The sequence below is a fragment of the Pholcus phalangioides genome, unplaced genomic scaffold, assembly GCF_987345545.1.
Source record: "Pholcus phalangioides strain wild (caught in Gottingen) unplaced genomic scaffold, Ppha-v1.0 ptg000007l_1, whole genome shotgun sequence".
In the NCBI taxonomy this organism is placed as follows: domain Eukaryota; kingdom Metazoa; phylum Arthropoda; class Arachnida; order Araneae; family Pholcidae; genus Pholcus; species Pholcus phalangioides.
This window is the reverse complement of record NW_028301600.1, coordinates 33,752,172-33,775,411: the sequence shown is the minus strand read 5'-3', so window position 1 is coordinate 33,775,411 and position 23,240 is coordinate 33,752,172. Positions and strand designations below refer to the sequence as shown.

General features: G+C 36.2%; 1 protein-coding gene across 2 annotated transcripts in view; it reads left to right on the top strand.

The window, feature by feature from the left end:
- The window catches only part of LOC149085214 (uncharacterized), a 123,710-nt gene that overhangs the window by 35,895 nt on the left and 64,575 nt on the right, over window positions 1-23,240 (top strand). For both annotated transcript variants that reach the window (XM_089233078.1, XM_089233079.1), the window contains one exon: window positions 18,041-18,127. In XM_089233078.1, the coding sequence (XP_089089204.1) occupies window positions 18,041-18,127 (87 nt within the window). The remainder of the gene's footprint in view (window positions 1-18,040; window positions 18,128-23,240) is intronic.

Genomic DNA, 23,240 nt, shown 5'->3' with positions numbered 1-23,240 from the left:
CCTTCTCTGTGGCCCTGGGGCAGACATTTTTTTGTCTGCACTTTAAAAAGGAAAAATTATGCAAAATAATTGTGTATTCATTGTGAGGCCCCAATTTGACTTGGGGCCCAGTTGCTGCAGCCTAGTTACAGCCCTGCTCCTTTTTTTCTCTCTCCGCAACCTACATACTTAAAAAAAAAACTTATCCTTTTCGTCCAACTACCTGCAAGTAATTGAGAGGAAGTGTTTTATGGCTATAGCCTGCCCAATTTCGCGCATGTGAATTCCTTCCATGGGAAAATTTGCTGTTTACAACTAACCCCCTGTTTTTTTTAAGCAATCCTATTTGAAAATAAAAGATCAATTGCGAAGGCAGGGGGTTGCTTTTTTCTTTTCTTTCAAGTGGGATGACTACTGACCCTGATCGCCTTTAAATGCCAAAAAAAGACTGATGTTCAAGTGAAAGAAAAATCATTTTGCACAGTTGAAGCTACAAATCTCGAATGTTTAGACACAGTTTAAAACACACAATTCTCTAATGCTTCTTCTATGTTAGTGGGTATGAATTAATATATCAGTAGGGTGTGATTAAGAGTGATGTGTAACCATTTGATCAGCGTAATTGGAATAAAGCCATCTTAGTGCTGCATAAGCAAGTTGTAATTCAAACTATACAAAAGGTAAAGTATTCTTTTTTCCCCTTTTGCTAACTGTGGAAAAAATAGAAAATAAAATTTCATGCCGTGTAAACTTAATTTTATCTGCAATAGGAAAAATATTAAATTGTATAAATTTTGTGGAGCCTGGTTAAACTGCAATGAAATTCGAGACCTGGTGCTTGGGCCGCCATCAGGAGAGTTGGGTATGTAAGCATGAGTGCCAATTCACACTTTAATGCAAAGAATGTAAAACTTCTACATTTAATTTCATGGATCATTAATATTATAGTAATATAAATGTATTATAAAATATGGGATTCATGTCGTGAAAATGTAGTGTAATTGAAGTTGTGTGGTGCATAAATGAAATACTTTAACTTTAAAAAATATAAAGAGTAATCGAGGCAGAAAATAACGTCATATAAATGGAGAGAGTCGTGTAAATGGGGTTTTTTGAGAATTCTCTGGAAATACGATTTCTCTTCCCCGATGACTTAAAAATGTTGGGAATTTAAGAATCCTAACTTATAGTATTACGTCAGCATTTTTGGATCCCCCTCCCATCAATTTACCATTTTAATTAAAATTCTCTTACCAGATTCAAATGAAAACCTTATGCACAATAACTGTTTTTTCGGTATGCTCTAGCTTTTTTTCAAATATTTTAAAAAAACCTGCTATTGTTTAATTTCTTCTGAGAAATATTTATAGAAACTACTTTGCAAAGGTTTTTTTTTTTTAAATACTATATAAAATTGCCGGATGGAGCAATATTTGAAGAAAGGCTCATTATAAAGCAGATATCTTATTTCTGCAATTTTTATTTTTCCTCAAGCTTAATTGCAATGTTGCTGTGCATTAAATCAGTTTTGTGTTGGAATATATGTGCTTTCAATATATTTAACAAAATATATAATAAACCAATGCAGTGGTACCATTGGTCTTTTTTTTTTTATACAGCACGACTCCACTCTACTGTCATTGGGCAATATCCTGCCATTTTATCTACTTTCGGAAAAGAGTTGAACCAAAAGTGTATGTTCTTTTCCTGATACCTGATATGCCTAAGTTCTGTGTGCATATCTAGTGTTGTGCTTGAAGTTAGTACTGCCATCTTTGTTTCGAATTGTGAGTAAAGTGTGCTTGAATATTTGTACAGTTGTAGGCAGGGTTGCAACTAGGGGGAAGCAGGAGGATGTGGTGTCCTGAGCATTAGACCAGGAAGGGTGCCACTTTTGCTTTTGTTCATTCAAAATTACAGGAAAGGGTTGCCCCAAAATGGGTGGTTACTTTCCCTGGGTGAATTTTTTTCAGTGTCAATTTTTTTTGTTTTGGTTTCGGCCATAGTTTTAGGATCTGTTGTGAGACTTTTCAATGGGGAGATACTCATGTATTCTCCCAAAGGTGGGAAACCACAGAAAACCAACTTCAGCCAACCACCACTGTGCTATTGGTGGGATTCAGACCCAGGTCTTCATAATGTCAATCCCTCACACGACCACATAAAAACTGCAGTTGGTGCTGAAAATGGTCTCCCAATGTCCTGGAAAAAATTCTAACTTTATACTTCGAACACTCAACTTTAGACGGTGCCAGAATTAAAGAAAGGGACAAGAGGGAGTATACATATAACTACCAAACTTGATGGGAGTGGCAATTTTAGGGAGGGAGAGAATTTGAAGAAAAAAAATTTAATTTAAAACAATGCAAAAAAACCTTTTTATAGAATATAGTCTCCCAAACTTTTTGGTCCATTGCCCTCCCCCCTTCTTCAAAAATATTTATTCTCATTGCCCCCCCCCCCTCCAACCCATGCAAAATCCATAGGATCGATCCTATATTAAACCCAAAGTTTCTGTACTTTGAACCATTCCATCGCTTCCCCCCCCCCTCTGCCTCCAGAGGCTGATTTTTGGGATGGGACAAATAGTGATTTGGCCGAATATAGAATATTTGGCAGCTGAATATGTATTTTCTTAAAATTTGTCACAATTGTAAATAAAATTTGCATTTTTAATTAAAAATAAAATTATTGGTAATTTCCAGTGATTGAATTTTAATTATGCAACTTATTATTTAAATAAATCTTAAACTCGTAATTGAAATATTTTTATTGCTGTGATACTGACAGTCAAATTTAACAATATACAATATTGTATTTTAATATCACAGTGATACCTCAGCTAACGAAGATGATTTGTTCCAGAATCATGTTTTTTACAAACACTGGTTGACCTTTGATAAGAATTCGGTAGACCTTTTTAGATCTTGAAAGCACTTGATACGGTTTCTTACATGGAAGCTCTAGACCTTTCTTTACCCTGTCGATGCAGAGGAAAATGTGCATGTAAGACAAAGTCTTTGCGGATGAAAACAGTGTTTTCCATAGCAACAAAGAAGCTGTCTTGGACTTAGATTTTCCATGGTGGTGTTCATCTGATTGACAAATAATGATGGATCTGAGTGATGACTAGGTATGAAGAATTCCCCTAGAAGTCAAATAGGTGCACTGTTTCTGCAGTAGTGGTTTGCAAGTTCTCTTTCCAGGCGGCTCAAAAACTCATCAGAATTGTAGGAAGTACCATTACCCAGGAATTAATTGCATAAGCTTTGATGGCAGACTTAAGGTCTCTATATAAGCATTCTACTTGACCATTTTCTTCTGGATGGTACGATGTGGTGAAATTGGTTAGAGCCTTGAATAAAAAGGATTCGAATTGGGCATCTTGATCTGAGGTGAGTCTGTTCAGTGCACCGAACTGGGCAACTGATGGAGCATAGAAATCTGTGGCTGCAGTGTCAGTTGAACTATTCGGCATAGGAAGGCTTCGGGTCATTTAGCAAACTGATCAGCACAGGTGAGACAATGTTCGTAGCCTTCAAATGGAGGCAGAGGGCCTATATTATCTATGTGTACACGCTCTAACCTGGTATCGGGTGGTGAAAATTCACCATGAGGACTCTGTATATGCCAGAACACTTTGGAATTCTGACCGTTAATGCAGGTACGTGCCCAACAGCCTTCAGTGTGGGCCATACAAAATGGTGTCCAGTTTAACAGAAGCATTCACTCCAGGATGTGACAGGCCATGCTAGGCAATGAAGATGGCCCTAGGCATAGAGGATGGAACCAGCAGTCGAATACTAACTGTAGAGACATCACAGAGTGCAGCTGAAGCGTTGACTCACCAACAAGAAGAGACTTGAATTTCATGGGAGTGGATGAAGGATTGGATAGCAAATGCAGAATCTTGTCTTTGTTCCTCTACCATTCCTCTGAAGTCGATGGAAGATGTTGTCGCTGTAGTAGGTATGGATATAAAAGACAATGCATCTGCCATTACATTTTCTGCACCCTGGATGTGTCGAAACTGATTTCCGACTGGCCAATGAAATCAAGGTGACAAAGCAGACGAGGTGAGAACTAATCAGTAGTCTGGCTGAAAGCATATATGTGACTTTTAACCTGTGTAGAGAACAAAAGAGTGCCTTTCAACCATGTGTATGAAGTATTTGATGGCAGGGTTGGCTGCTAACAACTCTTGATCATAGGTTCTGTAATTCTTATGTGTGGGAGATAACTTCTTGGAGTAGAAACCAAGTTGTTGCCAAGATCCTAATACTCATTGTTGCAAAGTTGCACCCTGGCAATATCAGAAGCATCTACCACAATAGAAAAAGATGCTCCTGCTACTGAAAACTAAAAACTGATGTACAGTAGTATCAACGGTTCAAACTATTGCATGTGAAATGCTATGTAATTTTGCAACAACAAGGATGAGGTGTTAGAAAACTCCTGAAATGTGTTCTTCAAAAGATGTAGGGCAGAAAAAAGGAGCAAAATGCAAGTGCGACAGTCAAGTTTCAAGAAAAGGCAAAACAGTTTTGAGCGATCAGAAAAAAAAGATTATTACATGGGATAAAAAAAATTCTTTCTAGAATCCGATCAAAACCTCGGCTCTGGATTCCATTGGAAAAAATTTGCCATATGACCATTACAGCACGTTGGATAATTCATTCAGAGTTGCGAGAAGCGGATTGTATTTCACATTTGGAATTCAGACGAGAAGTGACAATTGAACCTTCTACAAACGAAGGAGGGGTTAATTATTTATCCAGGTTCACGTTGTCAACTGAAAAAAAAAGTCAGGTCATCTGATGGCTATCATATTGTCTGCGACGAAAGGACAGTGTGCGGTTTGCCAAAAAAGAACACTATAAATGCTACCAATGTGACAAACGGGTCCATCAAATATGTTTTCCTCCTTTTATCACGGACATTAGAAAAAAAATTTGAATTTTCAGCACTCATTTTTATGTTAAAACAACCAGTATGTGTTGCGAATTTGAATTTGTAGTAGAAAATAGCAAATTTCGTGTGATAATTGTACTCCAGAAGTAAATAATCGTTATAATACAGGCGATACCAGTTTCGCTTTCACCTCTCCCCAAGTGCCAATGTTCCATTTATGGAACATCGTGGAAAACAAAGAAAAAACTTCTTTTTTTTTCAAATTTCAAAGTTGGTCTATGTATAGGCATGCAAAAGGACCTCAAATTCCAAATTTCAAAACAATAAGTGACTTTGTTCATAGTTCGTGCTTTAAACGGTTAAGACAGTCCTGGATTTCCAGAACAGGATATCTGTGTGGGATAGTAGCAGCATTTAATCTTCAGTAGTCCCTGCATGGTCTCTAATTTCCATTGCACTTTATGTACCATGTGCAGCAGGCTTGCCCAGCAACTTTGAGATGGTCTGCAAACTCCTTGGGCTAAACTAGATGATCGAATTTTCTCTTGGCTGCTCGTAGTTTGTCAAGTGGTAACCTTCAAGGTTTTGATGTAACTTTTTTGTCTTGCTATAAGTGTTGTGCACCATGCTTAACTGTCCTAAACATTGCTACAGTCTCAGTCAGTTCAGGGAACTCTGCAAGAATTCCATAAATTCACTGCTTTCTGGCATGTCCGCACCAGCAATTTTGCAACTTGAATGTAGCTGAGGCAGTGAGTCGATCAATTGACTGTGGAAAAAATAGATAAGCAATCTGAAACATTGCAAAAAGTCAGATCCTATGATTTTTTTTTCAGTTCACTTTGTGTGAACTGAATTTCTTCAAGATGAGAGGGAAAAAAATCAGTCAAGGGGTCAAGACTCCCGTACTGATTGATACACACGCATTGCAAGTTTATAATGGATTATAATGAACACAGTTATTTATTAGTGAACAAAATAACAAACTAAAACATTAAAAAAGAAATATTTAAAAAAATTTGCAGACAAAAAATAAATTAACTATTTAAATTTTCCTTTTTTGTAGTGGTTAATATGAGAAAAAAATCAAATGTTAAAGCAACAACAAGGAGTGCAACTGTACATAGGTGGAGATAGACTTGGAAGTCTGGGGGGCACAATGATGTCATTTCATCTATACATACAGTCGGGCCCCCCCCCCCCCCCGTATTCGCGGAGGTTACGTTCCGGGAGTGACCGCAAATACGGGAATCCACGAATAACAGAAATCATAGGTTTTTTATTGTATATCTCGTTTATTGAATATCATGAGAAAGAGCAGGGTGACGCAGAGGTAGAATGTAGGTAGGGAATGTAAAATGCAGTGATTGTTGGCGATGTTTTCTGAAAGAATGTTGTGATTTTTCTGTTTGCCGTGTCTTCATATCATTAAGTATGTTGGAGTATGTTGACAAGGCTTCCTCCAATTTTAATTTTTCTACATGTGAAGAACGTAAAATAGAGGGATTTATGTTATGAAAATAATCTATTGCTGATTTCAGCTTGCGAATCCCTTTCGCTATGTTACATGTGGTGAACTATTTCTTTATCTCGATCTTCTTCATCTGGTACTACTTCAGTTTCAGGACCAGTTAGCTGCATTAACTCCTCCTCGGTCAACCCAATATTAAAAGAACTTTGAGAATAGCATGTATTCACTCTCAAGGTACCTCCTGACTTCCGAAACGAAAAACCGTTTAAACCAATCCAGGAAAAGTATTTTCATAGTCCAAGACTTTTTATTGTTCGTCCAAAATACTGGGAGCTTTGACTTATCCTTCCCTTCAATGCTCGCAGATTTTAAAATGATGGTGGGCTTTATCATGTACTCATACGCATTTGCGCAAAACAACATAGTAAATCTATCTCTACTTGAATTAAAACCAGGAGCTCACTTTCTTCCTCTTGCTTAACTTCTTTGCGGCATTTTCTTCCAAAATAGTGTAGTTTTGTTAGCGTAAAACACCTGGTAAGATGCATAACATTTCTCTTCAATAATTTTCTACAAAAAATCTTTCGAAATTTTCTAGCTGCCTCCTGGTCGACAGAGGCTTGATTGCCAGTGCTTTTTACATTGCGCTAACCTAATCGTTTCTTAAACCTATGAAACAACCTTTACTTGCATAAGATTCTGATGAAATAGACGTTTCATCAGCCCTTTCCTTATGGAAGAGTAAAATTTTTCTCATTTTCTGTTATAATATTACAATCAATTGAAATACCTTGTTGTGTCAGTCTTGTACCCACAAAAAACAGCATTTTCTGTACGTGAAACACATGGATCCCATAGGCGATGCAAAGTTTTGACAGCCACGGGTGCAGCTACAGCTGTGGCTGAACAAATTTCAGATTTCATTTTCTTGATATATCTCACCGAACATTCGTTGATTCCATAATGGCGGACCACAGAAGGTATTGACTTCGCCAAGCAGTCAATATATCAAATTTTTCTTGTCAAGTTTTCACTTTTATTTACCTTTTCAAAGCATTGTTAGTAGCATTAGAAGAATGAGCCATCCTATACAAGCACAACTCAAATTTTGTAAACAAAACATGTGAACGACGATTGCTGAGTATTTTAAAGAAAAATTCCAATAAAGGAAAAAAATCTGCAAATACGGGGAGCCGACTGTACATGCATTAGATCAGTCGACTTCACCTTTAACGACTGGGGGGGGGGCATTCCCCTCCCCCCCACACCCCCCGTATTTTCACCCATGGAACTGTTTGAAACATACATTGCATGATTTTCTCAGATGAATACAAATGAAAATAGATATAATGTTGCAATACTTAAGATAGAATAAATTCATAATTAACTAATTAAGGAGCATAGCACAAATAAAAAGAAACTGTGTGTCACTGATTGAAAAAAGATTTCTTCATGTGTCTGTTGAAAGGTAATAAATTAATAATATTGAGAATATCAGGTGGTAAAGAGTTGTAAAATTTTGGATGAGGTACGTAAAATGCTTCTTCAGAAGAGTTTTGTGAACAACTGGCAGCAAGTATATATTGTTCAATTTACACTCATGTCCATAAATTACGGATAATTCAGAATCACACGGAAATCGAAATCTGAAGTAAAAATTTCACGCACATCTGCAAGAATGATATGCAAATTTCAGGAAGCCACCAGATGATGCCGATAGTACGTCACAATGACGAGAGTGTAAGAGAGGGGTATATAAGGAATGGTGACAAAGAAGTGAAATTGTTCACAAGAGTTCTGTAAGGTGCTCAGTGCCATAAGTGAATAGTTATGACACAGAGGAGGCATGTGGATGATTTTTTACGTGGTAGAATTATCGGCCTCCTGGAATGTGGGTGTACTCAGATGGAAGTATCCGAGGAACTTGGAATTGCCCAAAGTGTCATCTCTAGGCTTTGGCAACGATTCCAAGATAACGGAAACGTCAGTAGACGTTACAGTACAGGTCGCCCCCGAGTTACAACGCCGAATGAAGACCGGTATTTGGCAGTAACTGCCAAAAGAAGCAGACGGAGCACAGCATCTGACCTGTCTCATCAGCTATCTGCAGCCACAGGTACCACAGTTTCAAGGCAAACCATGTACAGACGTTTGGGAGATATTGGTCTATATGCTCGCAGGCCTGTCAGATGTGTTCCGCTCACGGCAACTCACTGTCGGCAGCGATTAGCCTGGAGTAGAGAACATGCAATGTGGACTTCGTCACAGTGGGCTTGTGTGATGTTTTCCGACGAGTCCAGGTTTAGCTTGCAGTCTGATTCACGTCGGACATTCATATGGAGAACGCCAGGTACCCGTTATCATCAAGACAATATCATTGAACGACACCGTTACGGTGGTGCAGCATTGCTCGTTTGGGGTGGAATTATACTGGGTTCCAGAACAGATCTGCATGTTCAAACCGGAACCATGAAAGCCCAAATTTATCCGGACATCATTCTGGAACAACATGTACGTTTGTTTAGGGGTGCCATGGGCGCAGAATTTGTGTTTATGGATGACAACGCCCGTCCTCACCGAGCAAACATTGTAAACGAATGCCTTGAGAATGCTGGCCATTCCATATGGTTATATCCTCAGATTCACCTGACTTGAATCCGATAGAGCATGTGTGGGACATGCTTGGCCGACGAGTTGCAGCCCGTCAACCACCTCCTACATGTGTACCGGAACTTCGGAGAGCATTGCTTGCTGAGTGGAGTGATCTTCCCCAAGATCAGATCGATAATTTGATACTCAGCATGCCTAGGCATTGTACGGACTGTATTTCATCGCATGGGAGACATACAATGTATTAACCATCATGCCAACCATGTAATAGTAAGATTTTGTAAAGGAGATATTTTTACAATTGCTCCAGGGAGCAAAAATCATAGTTTTTATGAATGGTATCATACATACACCATCATTTTTGTTCTTTATCTTTTGTTTAATAAATGGGCTTTATGAATAAGTAACGTTTGTTTTGTTTCTGAACCTTTCTTTGCCGGAGATGGCATTATCCTTAATTTATGGACATGAGTGTATTTGAGAAACAATAAGTGTTTAAAGGCAAAGCAAATTGTCAATTGAAAATAATTATTTTAGATTTTTGGAAGTAAAGCTGATGTAGGGAAAAGATTCCAACGCTGAAATAGTTGTTTTGAGGGGGGGGGGGTTGTTATACAAAGTTATTTGTAAGGAGTCTTATTGCTCTTTTTTGGAGTTTGTTTCATTATTGGTGTAAGAATTGAAATGGAGTCGCCTCCCTAGATAGCCAAACCGTATAATAGTAGGAAATGGAATAAGGAGTAATAAAGTGTCAACATGAACGTTTGATCTATGTATGATTTAAGGTAATAATAGTTTGTAAATTATATAACGAAGTTTATTTTACAAATATTTTACATGAGTTTTTCCATTTGAGGTTATGATCAAATGAATAACTAGGTATTTAATCATGGAAACCTGTTTGAGACTCAGATAGTTACAAGTAGAAATATTTCGTAATCGTCTTCGCCGTCGTGGGGAACGGACGTGCTATTATCGCGCTCCGCTCACCGACACGCCAGTGCGCCATTTTGTGTCTTTCTTTGTGTTTTTCTTCGTTCTCGTGAGTTTTACTTAGCGTGTTGTTTATTGTTGGGTCATATTCTGCGGTGATTTTCTTTTTTTTTTTTAGCGCACGTTGGATTGTGAGATAAGTGGTTTTTTTTTTTTTTTTAATATTGCTCTCATTTTTTTTTAAATTTTCGTTGTGTATTTTCGATCGACTTATATTTATTTTTCTCGTTCGCATTTCATTTTCGTTGTTTTTTCGCCAGGTTCGGTCGCTTCTTTGATATAAGTTCGTAGGTTTTTGGACGTTAGTGTTAGCAAACAGTGTATACTTTTTCCCGGGTACTCTCAATAACGTTGTTTTCCTTCCATTTGGGCCTATTGTTGTAGTGTTAGTGTTTTGAGATAGTTAGCTAATTCTAATAAGTATAAATTGTACTTCGTAGCTTAATACTTTTTTTAGAGGGTGTTGTATTCTTTATATACATATTTATTTTATTCTTCGTGATTTAGTGCTGAGCATTCTACTTTACGTAATTTTTTCGTATAATCTCTTACGTATATTTTGCATAGTAATGTATTTTACATTATTTTAATTTCCAGTTAACGTTTCTCATTTTCGTATTGTTAAGTATTATTATTATTATCTAGCTTTAGCAATAGTGTTAGTATGCCTCGACCTCGACTAGTGTTGTGTAGAGCTTGCGACGGGAGGTTTCCCTGGTCTAGGGGTATAGTAGCTGATAGTTTCAATTGTAAAGGGTGCTTGGATAGAAAAAGGCTGGAACACGAGGTCGAAGCTTTACGGGAAAAAGTTAGGGTGCTAGAGGGTCCGGTTATAACGGACCCTCTGGTCGTCGAGCCACCTATTGATGAAGAAGCAATCTCCACGAACAACGACATTTTAGAGGGCGAATGGGAGGTCGTGGATGAGGTAGAGGGGGATAGTGATAGGGGTTTAATCATCGGCGATTCTATGGTTAGGGAACTTGGGAACCGAGTGTGTAGGGATTTTCGGGGTTTCGAGCGCTGTTGTCTTCCTGGGGGGAAGATTGGCAACGTTCGAGACGTTTTTCATCGCCGAAAGTTGCCCTTGCGGGTGATTCTGTGGGTGGGAACAAATCAGGTAGGAGCGAATATTAGTGAGTCTCTGTCAGAATACCGGGATTTACTATTATCCGCTAGGGAGGGGGGTTCAGATGTGGCAGTGATTCCAGTGCTGCCAAGGGGTAGTAGGGGATATAGGAGTAGGATCCACCAATTCAATATAGGCCTGAAGGACATTTGCTCCTCACTTGGGGTCACGTTCTTGGAGCTTCCCGCATTTACCGATAGGTGGCTTCGTTCGGATGGGATCCATCTAAATAAGAGAGGGGTCTGGGAGGTTTACGATAGTCTTAGGTCAGGTTTTTTACTCCCAGACCACGTAGTCGGGAATGCGGGTTAGTTAATGATAATCACAACAGTACTGACGGGGAATTACCCACCTCTGACTTGGATGGCTTCTCGATTGACAACAAACCACCGGGCAAATTAAAATGTGTGTTAATAAATGCCAGGAGCTTGGGTAACAAGAAAGATTTTTTAGAAACTATGATAGTTGTGGAGGACTTGGATCTTATAGCCATTACAGAATCTTGGGCAAACGATGGGGATGAATCTTTCTTACACATCTCCGGATACGATACTTTTTTGAGAAATAGATCTGATAGGAAAGGGGGTGGAGTGTTGATATACGTGAAATCATGTTTGAAGGCTAGAGAGTGTAACGTGCAGAGAAGTGATATTGAAACCATATGGGTTGAACTTGAGAACAAAAGACGTCATAAGCTTATTGTTGGGGTTTGTTACAATCCACCGAATAGGGATCAAAATTATATCGCCAAAATGCATGATGAAATTTCCTACATGTGTAAGCGAAAGAGGGTTCTCATACTAGGGGATTTCAATTACCCGGGTATTGATTGGGAGAACCTTTCATCTGGAAATCAGTATGAAAGAGACTTTCTTAAGTTGGTGCTCGAAAATTTTTTGTATCAGCATGTATCAGAAGCCACTAGGGGTACTGCTATTTTGGATTTAGTTCTTACTAGTTCTGAGGATCTAGTTGAACATGTTTCGGTGGGGGAAGAGTTTTCTTCCAGTGATCATCGTATCGTCAGATTTCTCTGTAACTTTTCCTCGGGTAAGGTTGATAACAAAAGACTGGTTCCTTGTTTTCGGAGAACTAACTTTGATGTTTTGCGAAGAAGGTTAGCGGAAGTTTTCAAAGACCGGTTGGAATCAGTAGGGGTGGTAAGTCAATGGGAAGAATTTAGTACGAAGCTGTCCTCTGTTTTGCACGACGTCATACCCTTTGTTCAAAAAAAGCGTGTTTGTACATCACACCCTCTATGGTTCACGGATAGCGTGCGGAACCTTTATCTTGAAAAGAAAAGAGCATTCAGAGAGTATAAAAGTGGACGAGGTGACCTATCATTGTTTACTGATAAAAGAAGACTGTTGAAGAAAGCGATAAGGGATAGTAAAAAGCAAGTTGAATCTAGGTTGGCAGATAACATTGGCTCTGACCCAAAATCATTTTTTCGATACGTCAATAATGGATGTAAGGGGACAGTTGGCCCCCTCTCGATAGGAGGCTCAAAAGTAGAGAGCAATGTAGGCATGTGTAGTGCTTTCAATGACTTTTTCGCGTCGGTTTTTAATGGAGATAATGATATTCGATATACGGGTGTTGCATGGGGTAATAAAACGCTCAACGATATTCAAGTGGAAGACGTGGAGGTCCTAAATCTTCTAAGAAATGTATGTGCAAGCAAAGCACCAGGACCAGATGATATCTATCCCAGGGTTCTCAGGGAAGGTGCTAATGAATTGTTGGGGCCAGTCGCACAGATATACAGGAGTAGTGTTGCTGAGGGTATCGTCCCGAGAGATTGGAAACTGGCTAACGTTGTTCCTATATTTAAGAAGGGTAGTAGAGAAGTGGTGTCTAATTATCGTCCAGTGAGTTTGACGAGCTCCCTCTCGAAAATTTTGGAAATTATCATCAAAAGGCAGTTTGTGAAGTGGATAGACGAGAATAATGTATTGTCGGATAATCAGCATGGGTTCAGGAAGGGGAAGTCATGTGTAACTAACCTCCTTTGCTTCTATGATTACGTGACTAAGGCTTTGGGTAAGAGCAAAAATGTCGACGTGGTTTACCTTGATTTCCAGAAGGCATTCGATCGGGTCCAACATGGCAAACTCTTGAAGCGTTTACACGAGATTGGAATAGGGGGCAACTTGCTGAATTGGATAGAATCGTGGTTAAGAGATAGGTCGCAACGAGTTATGGTGAACGGGGAATTCTCTGGTTGGACAGACGTCACAAGTGGAGTTCCTCAGGGAAGTGTCCTTGGCCCCATACTTTTTTCACTTTTTATCGATAAACTCGATCAGGGTATCGATGGAATTACTAGCAAATTCGCAGATGATGTGAAGCTAATGGGGGTAATCGGGAATGAAAGCGATAGGGAGTTGCTCCAGACCAACTTAAACAAGATTGCAGCATGGGCAAATGAATGGAGCATGACGTTTAGCGTAGATAAGTGCATGGTCGCTCATTTTGGTTCGAACAACCCACGGTTCTCTTACGAGTTGAATGGTGTCACTATCCCGGATGCAACTAGAGTCACCGATTTGGGAATTCTCATTGACGAGCGACTTAAGTTTTCTGAACATTGTTCAGCGGTTGTCAAAAAATCGAATAGAATGCTTGGTCTCATTTTCAAAAAGGTATCTTCGCGTTCTCCTAAAGTCATTCTTCCGCTTTTTCGAGGCTTAGTTCGTCCTGGACTGGAGTATGCTGTAAGGTTTTGGAGACCATACCTACAGAGGGACATAGACTTGGTTGAAGGGGTGCAGAGAAGAGCTACGCGTGTCCTTATTGGCACACAGGGCTTGAGTTATGAAGAAAGACTTCATTTTTTGAATATGTTTACATTGGATGAACGCAGGTGTCGAGGAGATATGATCGAAGTGTTCAAAATTTTCAATGGGATGGATAGGATGGACCATGAACTTTTAGTACACCGCCAATCGACTGCTTTTACAAGGGGACACCAGTATCGATTGGTGAGGGACAATGCAAGGTTATGGTGTCGCAGGGAATTTTTCTCCAATAGGGTTGTTAATAAATGGAATAGCTTACCCCCGGAGGTAGTAAATTGTAACACAATTGACACATTTAAAAAGAAATACGATAAACATGTTGGGGTAAATCGGGAAGCTATCCATTCTTAGAATAAGACAACCATAAGTATTCTTTATGGGCATTGTATAATATTTTATCATGTGTATATATTGTTTGTAATTTGTGTTAATTGCATTTTTAATTGGGTTGCTGTATTTTTGAAACATATGACAACCATATTTTTATGGGCATCTTTTTATCAGCCACCTCGTTGGGCATTTTGCCTGTTGTGGTGTTGTATTTGTATTTGTATTTGTATTTTATCCATTATTATTGGGGGAATATCAGATTAATGTTAATGTTTATATTAGCTATAGAAGAGAAGTACATAAACTTAGTTTTTGTTACATTTATTTGTAAGTTGTTACAGATAAATCAATTATACAAATTATCAATAAATCAGTGTTTATCAAACTTGCTAGGGAATGATTATCAGTTGAATAAAGTACTAGTACTGTGTCATCAGCAATTATGATAATTTTACCAGTTAATTCAATGTTACAAAGGTAATTTATGAATGTATTAAGTAACAGTGGTCTCAGAACAGAGTCCTAAGGTACTCCTTTGATTGTTTCCAATGGGTTACTAAGATTATTTCCAACTTTAACTATTTGAGATCTATGACCAAGACAATAAGCAATTAATTTATGTGCTCTCTGATTCCGAAAATATGAAATTTATTGAGTAAGATATGACAGTCAACTCTCTCAAATGCTTTTTCCAAGTATTACTCTTTTTGGATGAATTAATTTTTCAACAATATACTTAGTGAATGTCAAAAGTGCTGTCTGTGTGTTTCTGTTTGGAAGAAAATCATTGATTAATATAAAAAAAATTTCCATGTGACAGGAAAGAAAAAATTTTATTCTTATTGATTGGTTGTGAAAGTGACAATAAAACTGAAATCGGTCTGAAGTAGTTGAGATCATTTGGATCACAATTTTTATGAACTGGGACTTACAACTGCTAATTTTAAGATTTAGGAAATTTGCTACTTGTAATACAATTATTAAGTCAGTATGTTTAAGATATTATTAGGAAGTATCTCTAAAGCTTTTTAGAGTTCAACGTATCTGTAGCAGGTAAAGTCTTAATAATTTTTTAAATTTTTTCCAGACAAGTTGGAGTGAGGTACATTGAGTTGACTATGTTTGACTGGATATAGTGTTTGTAATCACCATTTATATTAATGCTGAGTGGTGAAATGTTAATGAAGTGGGCATTCAAATTTTGAGCAAGGGTGTTATCACAGTTTGTTGGTGATGAATTGTGATTATCATCTTTGGATATTATTTCATCCAATAACTTCCAGCATTTTTTAGATGTGTTACATTTCGAAAATTGTTTGGAGAGTAATAATTATTATCAATTCTAATTTGGAACTTGACCATTCAAACAACATTTTTATAAGCTATATTTATTGAAACATCATAGGGGTATTTTTGTATAGCTTTTGTTTTATTTTTATAAGGTGTTTTAGTTTGAGTGAGATCAAAGGTTTGTTTTATTTTTATAAGGTGTTTTAGTTTGAGTGAGATCAAAGGTTTGTTTTATTTTACATTTTGTGTGGTTGACGTATCTTGTATGGTTGTGAACAAGTGTTTGAAGTTTGATATGAATTCATCGAACAAGTTACTGGAGTCAGTAACATTTGATGAGAATGTAGTGTCTTCATGCTACACCTGATTATCTTGTTGCAGTCAATTATTTCAGCAGAACATTTCAGTTTGTGACTATTATTAACTATATTAATATTACTGAATAACAATTTGCCATGTATAGGGCTGTGATCTGTGTTAGCACAGTGGAAAATTAGTAATTATTGAGGAATGTCGCAAGAAAATGTGGTCAACACATGCACCTGACTGGGGTTTTGTTATATTTTATATATATAAATTAAAGGTTGAAATCCCAAACTATAGATAGTCCATATATTCACTACAAATATTCAATTCAGTGTTCAAGAGGTCAATATTGATATCACCAACAATGATGGTATTTTCACATTTGATATTTAAAATAAATTTGAATTCATTGATAAAATCTGTTACTGGAAATGACAGGAATCTGTAGATAGATAAAATGGTCAAGTTTAAAGATTGTTTAACTAGGGCTATCATTTCAACAGTATACATGGATATTGAAGTTATTTAATTAAAATTGAATTCATTTATGTATACCAATATATATTGATTGGACGTGAAACAGCTGCAACAATGAATGACCAATGAAATGCCAGTCATAAGTCTAGCTTCAACATTCACTGTCCAAAGGTATTGTGGCAGTTCCATTTACTGCAAACAACTGAAGCTTGTCTGGCTGTTGTTGGGAGTCCTCTTTGCATGGGGGTATTACAAATACATCAGCTCTAGTGTTGATTAGAAAATGCAGACTGGAGAATGTATCTGAGAGTTGCAGTTGCTGTATAATCAATGTGTCACTACCTTATGCCTCAAGTGACAGCCACATTAGTTTCCCTGGTCAAAGTTGCACAGCTTCGATCATTTATGGCCTTTGTTTCCAAAGCATTGGGGATACCAGCACTGTTCCTCAATGAAACTGTGATTTTGGCTACGAGATCATGATCTGGAATGATGACAGAAGTTCTGCCTGCAAACCTGAGACTGAACTTCTAAGCGGTCCAAATGTGAAGTGATTTGGAGCAGTACGTCCTTTAGCTAATGGGCAGTCAATGATATTGCTGGATGTTGCAATATTGTCGGACGTAGAAAGAATTCCATTGCCCATCTTGTCCAGAGTGTCAGATTGCTAGAATTTGCTGGACATGAGTTGGCCGACACCTTACTCCACATTTCAAGAAGCAGCCAAGATGGCCTCTTGTTGCCCAACTGTATGTCGGAAATCAAGTCTTTGAGATGCTGTGCTTCAGTATTGGCGTGCTGAACACACAAGCGGTCTTTCAGAGCTATGTATGGCATCACAGCGGGAGGACTAGCGAGCATGTCTCCAACCGTGGCCAATTTCTCTGGTTCCCAGTGCTGTCACGACATGATGAAACTTTATCTCTGCTTTCACTCCAGCGAGAGTGAATTGCAGGAACCACATGATACGTTTGAACGCCAGAACTGTGAAGGTTTGACTGCAACTTGATTTACATTTGTTCTTGAGCTATAATGAGACATGATGAATGAAAAAAAAGTTGTGTACAGTAGCGCAGTATAAAAAACTTCTGGACATTTTTCAAGTGTAAGTGAATGATACTTTGGTGATAAAAAGAAATCGTCCCTCCCCTTTAGTTGGTGCCTTTAGCAGCCATGTAGTTTGCAGGATTCGAGATCCAGAGTCCTGGTAAAGATATATCTATTAGACTTATGACGAGATCATGTCTGGTGTAACTAATTATAGGGGTGATGAAGAAGTGAGTGACATCTTGTATGAATATTTTAAATTTAAAATATTCATAGAATTATTTACATTCATTAAATTATTTTAAATTTGTTATAAAAAAACATTTCCAGCTACAACAATTTGTGCGCTGCCATTTGCTAGCACATTTTTGACTGAGTCCCCACAAAGGTTTTCCTATGTAATTTAAAGAGGAGAAACTATATAGAACTCATTTCATGGTTGAGTAACACATCTATTTATAAAAAAAAGTAAGAATAAATGAGACGTGAAACTTTTATCTCCATTTTTGAAAATAAAATGTCTGAGTATATATACTCTTATAACTAAGCAGATATCCAGAAAGTGCTCCACATAAACTGTTTAGCATTAAACTGTAAAAACCATTAGCTACACATTTTTGTAATTTTTTCATTAGTATTTTTTTATATATAGATTCTGGACCTAATTTCCTAGATGATTTTTTTTAATATCTACAGGTTGTTCTATGGAAAATGAAGTGTTTAGAAATTATTCATATTCTGATTTTAAAAAGCTTGAAGATGTGTACAAGTTTTTGAATTCAGGTGAGTATATGTCTATAGTGCATTTTAGCTTTTTTATTTTGTTACCTTTGAACTACTTTATGAAATTGATGAAATCAAACTTTTAATTGCAATAAGAAAATTCCAATAAACAGAAAACACTAGATAACATAGAGGAAAACATACTTGTTATATTTAACCCTGCACTATGCTGCATATTTATAGTATGAAATTTCAAAAAATTAAACAGCTCTATATTTTAGACTAAATAAAAGTTTAGGCAGAAATAGAAAAAAAAAATCTGACTCTCTCCCAAAATTACGCACAAAAATATTTCATATACTTGTGCAGTGACCTTGGAATGGTATCATTTAAAACACCCTGTTTTTCCATAGACAGAACATTATTTCGGAAAATATTTCGACCTTAAATGATATACATCTCCTATTGCTTCTTTCAGCTGTGCAACAGTTGGGTACAAGGTTACGGGGCTCCCCATTCTTGTACACTAATTGGGTTAAGATGCAAATTAATTTGTTTATCCACACTTGTATTATTGATATTACAATTAATCAATAAATGAAAAAAAAAACCTTTTTACTCAAATTATTTTTCATTTACCAGCTTAATATTTAACCCCTTACCAGTATTCCCAAAACTGAGTTTGCGTAACTCAAACATGAAGTATTTGTTATTCCAGAACTAGTTTTCAGCAATTAAAAATTGGTATTTCTTTTACACGATCGATTAACACAAAAAAATTAGTGACACATTAGCTTTTTGCATTATGTTGATTTAATTATGTAGCAGTTATTTAATGAATAGTAATCTCTCAATAAATAATTATTTTTATTACATTGTGATTATTCTATTATTAATTAATAGTTAAATTTGAAATTTTACAAAATAACCCTTCTCTAACCTTTGTATTGACATGACGACAAAAGTTAAACAGGGGAAAAAATCCATTTTTGGTTTATATTTCTGAAATGCTACAGGTGAGGGGTAACTATAAAAAAAACAAATCACATATTTGCAGCTAAATTATATTTAAAAGGTTATCATTTCATAAAAGACTTGAAAAGTAGATTTTGGGAAAACAGATAATATACAGGATGTATAGTAAAGTTCTTATACACCTCTTTAAATTTCGGACCGTTCATTATATAGAAACATACTTTCAATTGGAAATAGTATCTAAATAATGTGCTCATTTTAAGTAGGTAATTTCTTTTATTAGGGAACATATTGTCCCCCCCCCCCCCCGCCCTCTTATGCTAGAATCATGAATATGCAAATTTCAAAAACTTAGGAAATAATGTTTAAATGTTAAACTCTACCCATGTTATTCTAAGGATGTTATGTTCTGTAACGTGTTTTAATAGGGAATACACATTCATATTCTGACAAAACTTACTTAGCAAAATAAGTGATCCAACCAGCTGATAAACCCAAAAAGTGAAAATTTGCGCATTCAGGTCTCTGGCATAAGGGGGACAATATATACTCTGAGATACAAAATTTAATTTTCTAAACAGTCCCCTTGTTCTAACTTCAAAATAAAGTTGTTGGCCTGTCTCTCCTGAGCCAAATAAAAAATACATATACACTATATAGCCATACATCAGTATTTACTTTGGAGAGACATTTTTTCCAATTTATACAAAAATACTTGAATTGTTCTGAAATTTCAGGCATGTAAACCTAATACCTGTACTCACACTTTCCAGTGCAAATTTACACACTAGTGCATTTAGGGCAGAGGTCTTCAACCTTTTTCAAGTAGCGAGCACTGCCTGTACCCGTCATCGAAAGAAAAGCACCCTTACGGCAAGTTTGACATCCGAATGCATGAAATCAGGATGATTTAAATCCTTCAATGTAATTTGTACAGGGTGTTTACTTGAGACGTTGATCAAGTGTTCACGAGCATGAAATCGGACATGAGCATCGAGCGGTCTGGGTACTTCAGGAACCAACAGGTTGAAGATGCCTGATTTAAGGGAACCAACAAGAAATTAAATAAGAGAAGATGTTTTCGATCAACTAGTTTCAAATCATTTGCAGCTTCTTATGATACAATTGCAAAATATTTCACTTGCTTCATGTAATATTTTTATGCATTTTGGTAAAAACGGCATTTATATTCATGAAGATATGAATTTTTACTCCAAAAATCCCAATTTTCAATTAAATTTCACTAAACTTACAGCAAACATGAAAGAAACTGTTGTGTAATTTAAAATGAAAGAATTCAATATTTAATGAAATATTAGCATTTTTTAAGGAAATGATTTTCAAGTATATATGTGTGCAGGAAATATTAATTTTATTTTTCCCAAAATTTGATTTCTCCCCCCCCTCCCCTCCCAAGATTTATATAAAGAAACTTTTATATAAAAATTCCAGTTGAACATTGTGAAAATTCATAAATATGCCGGCGATATAGTAAGCTGTGTTGAAGTTTCATGCTGAAAGTAGCTGTATGTAAGGAGATTTTCCACAAATTGCCATTTTGATTATTTTCTGTCATTTCATTTGAGTCTAAGCTCCCAGTATTACTCAAATGAGCAAAAACATTGTTATTCTACTTAGAAGAGCTTGAGCATAACACAGGTGTATGATGTCAACATAAACAAACTGTTAGAAATAATCAAATGACAGAAAATAATCAAGATGCCAATTTGTAAAAAATCTCCTAACATAGCTACTTTCAGCCTGAAACTTCAATTACAGCTCACTATATCAGACATGTTTATGAATTTTCATGATATTCAACTGGAATTTTTATATAAGTTGCCTTATACATCTTGTATAAGGCTTGTGAAAAAATAAAATTTACATTTTCTGCACATACATACTTAATCATTTTCTCAAAATTACTCATACCTCATTGAATATTGAATTTTTTCATTTTAAATCTCATTACAGTCTCTCTCATGTTTGGTGTCAAATTTGTGCTGTAAGATTTTTGAAATTTAGTTAAAAACTCTGTGCGTTATAAGTAAAAAGCATTAAAAATTATAATTTTTACACTAAACATTGAGGATGGGACGAATAGTGATTTGGCAGAATACCAAATATTCGACAGCCAAATATCAATTTTCTTCAAATAAAAATGAGGAATAAAATTGTCGTTAATTGAAAATAAAATTGGTAATTTCAAATGATTGATATTGAATTTTAATTATGCTATTTATTATTTAAATAAATGTTAAAATACTGGTAACAAAGATTTTTATTGCCATGACAATCAAATTTAACGATGGTATATTGTATTTTAATATAGCAAGATACCTCATCTAACAAAGATGATTTTTGTTCTGGAATTGCATTCGCTAGCTGAACTGTGATTTTCCCATAGGTTTCCATTTATATGGAAAATTGTTTGATTCGTTCCAGCGTCTGGCCAAAATGTTAAGATAAGTTTTTGAAACACCAAGGAATGCTATAAAAAAGACAAACTGATTGAAGGTTAAAATGAAAAGCTTCAAAATTGTATAAATGAGAGTATACAGGACGATGAGAAATGCTGTAAATCTTTTTATTTTCCAGCATGTACACAACCAACACCAGCTTTAATCTAATGTAAAGCTCATGTTCACGCAACCCAATTGAGTTTATAAGTGTCCCCATCTATTTGTGATTTGGTCAGCTCATTCCTGTGTCTGATACATGCTGATGGAGAAGATAATTTCCTAGACTGTTCAGTTTTATGCTAAGAGTCTTGCACTGAAAGAATGCATGCTCTGAAAGCATAGGCTTTTTTTTAATGCCTTTTTTATTGTGGCTGAATCTTTCATTTTATATATGATTCAAAGAATTTCAGAGAAATACATCTGAAAAAAAATTCCGAGGTGGACATGAGTAAATCACTCCCTTGTGACTCCCAATTCTGATGATGATTGGTGCAAAAATTCAGCTCATGACTTGGCTATTTTATGTTAGCGCGTTCATATCATCAAAAATGTTCAATAGCTGAATCCGTATTTATTAGCTGAAGCAGAAAAATCACAAAAAAATCTTTATTATGCAGACAATTTGTAAGCTTGGGTATTACTGTACCTGGGATAAGTAAAACATGAAACTAAAAATAGAATCCTATTGCAATAAGGTGGAAGTGAGCATGAATTACACAAATTCACTAACTGAAGGATGTACGTAGGCAAAAAATCTATTGAGCTACTGCAATTTTACCATGCATTAATACTTGAGAGTAAATGATGGTTGACATTTTCTTAATTAGATATAAAATTGTAACGTGTTAAAAAGAAATTGATTCTGTGTATTAGAAATTCACCCTGACATAGCCTCTTGCACAAATAGGGATAGGTATGTACCACACGGATAAAATATAATCAGTAATTTAATTTATGAGAAAAATTCCAATAATATGTATATATTTTTAATCAGTTTGTGGGCTTAGATTAGCACAAATATTTTGCTGAATACCTAAGTATTATTCTACCGAACCAAATATTCGGCAAAATGGCCAAATACAGAATAGCAGCCAAATGTTTGTCCCATTTCTACTAAACGTACATATGTTTAGTTTTGTTACAAAATGCCTAATCTCATTAGGCATTTTGTCTGTGGTGTTGCATTTGTATTTGTATATCTTCAGGAATATGCATGTTATTTTTTACCAAAATGCATACAAATATTACACAAAGCAAGTAAAAATAATTTGCAGTTTTCTTTTATACAGGGAAGATATCGACAACATCTTTTTCCTATCTGATTTCTTGTTGGTCCCCTAAATCCACTAGTGACTTAATGAAAAGTGAGAGTACAAACATAAGGTTCACATTTTTGAAATTTCAAAACAATTTGTCAAGTATTTTTCTAAAAATTCAAAAACATGTCTCCAAAGTAAATGCTGACGTATTGTTTATGTAAAATTTATTAATTCCACACTATCTGAAATGTCATTCATACCAGAAAGAACATTAACATTAATACTAGAAGGTTGTTAACCCTTTATGGCACACTACCCTTTAAAGTTGGAATTTCAACAAAAGTTGTAGGCTGTCTACTTAGGCCTAAAGGAGTATGCAGGTATAATTTTGTAAAGATTGCATTTACTGTTTTGATTCTGTGGGTGTTCCATGAACTGGAACACTGTGCCACTAGAGCTCTCAAAAGTGCGTCTAAG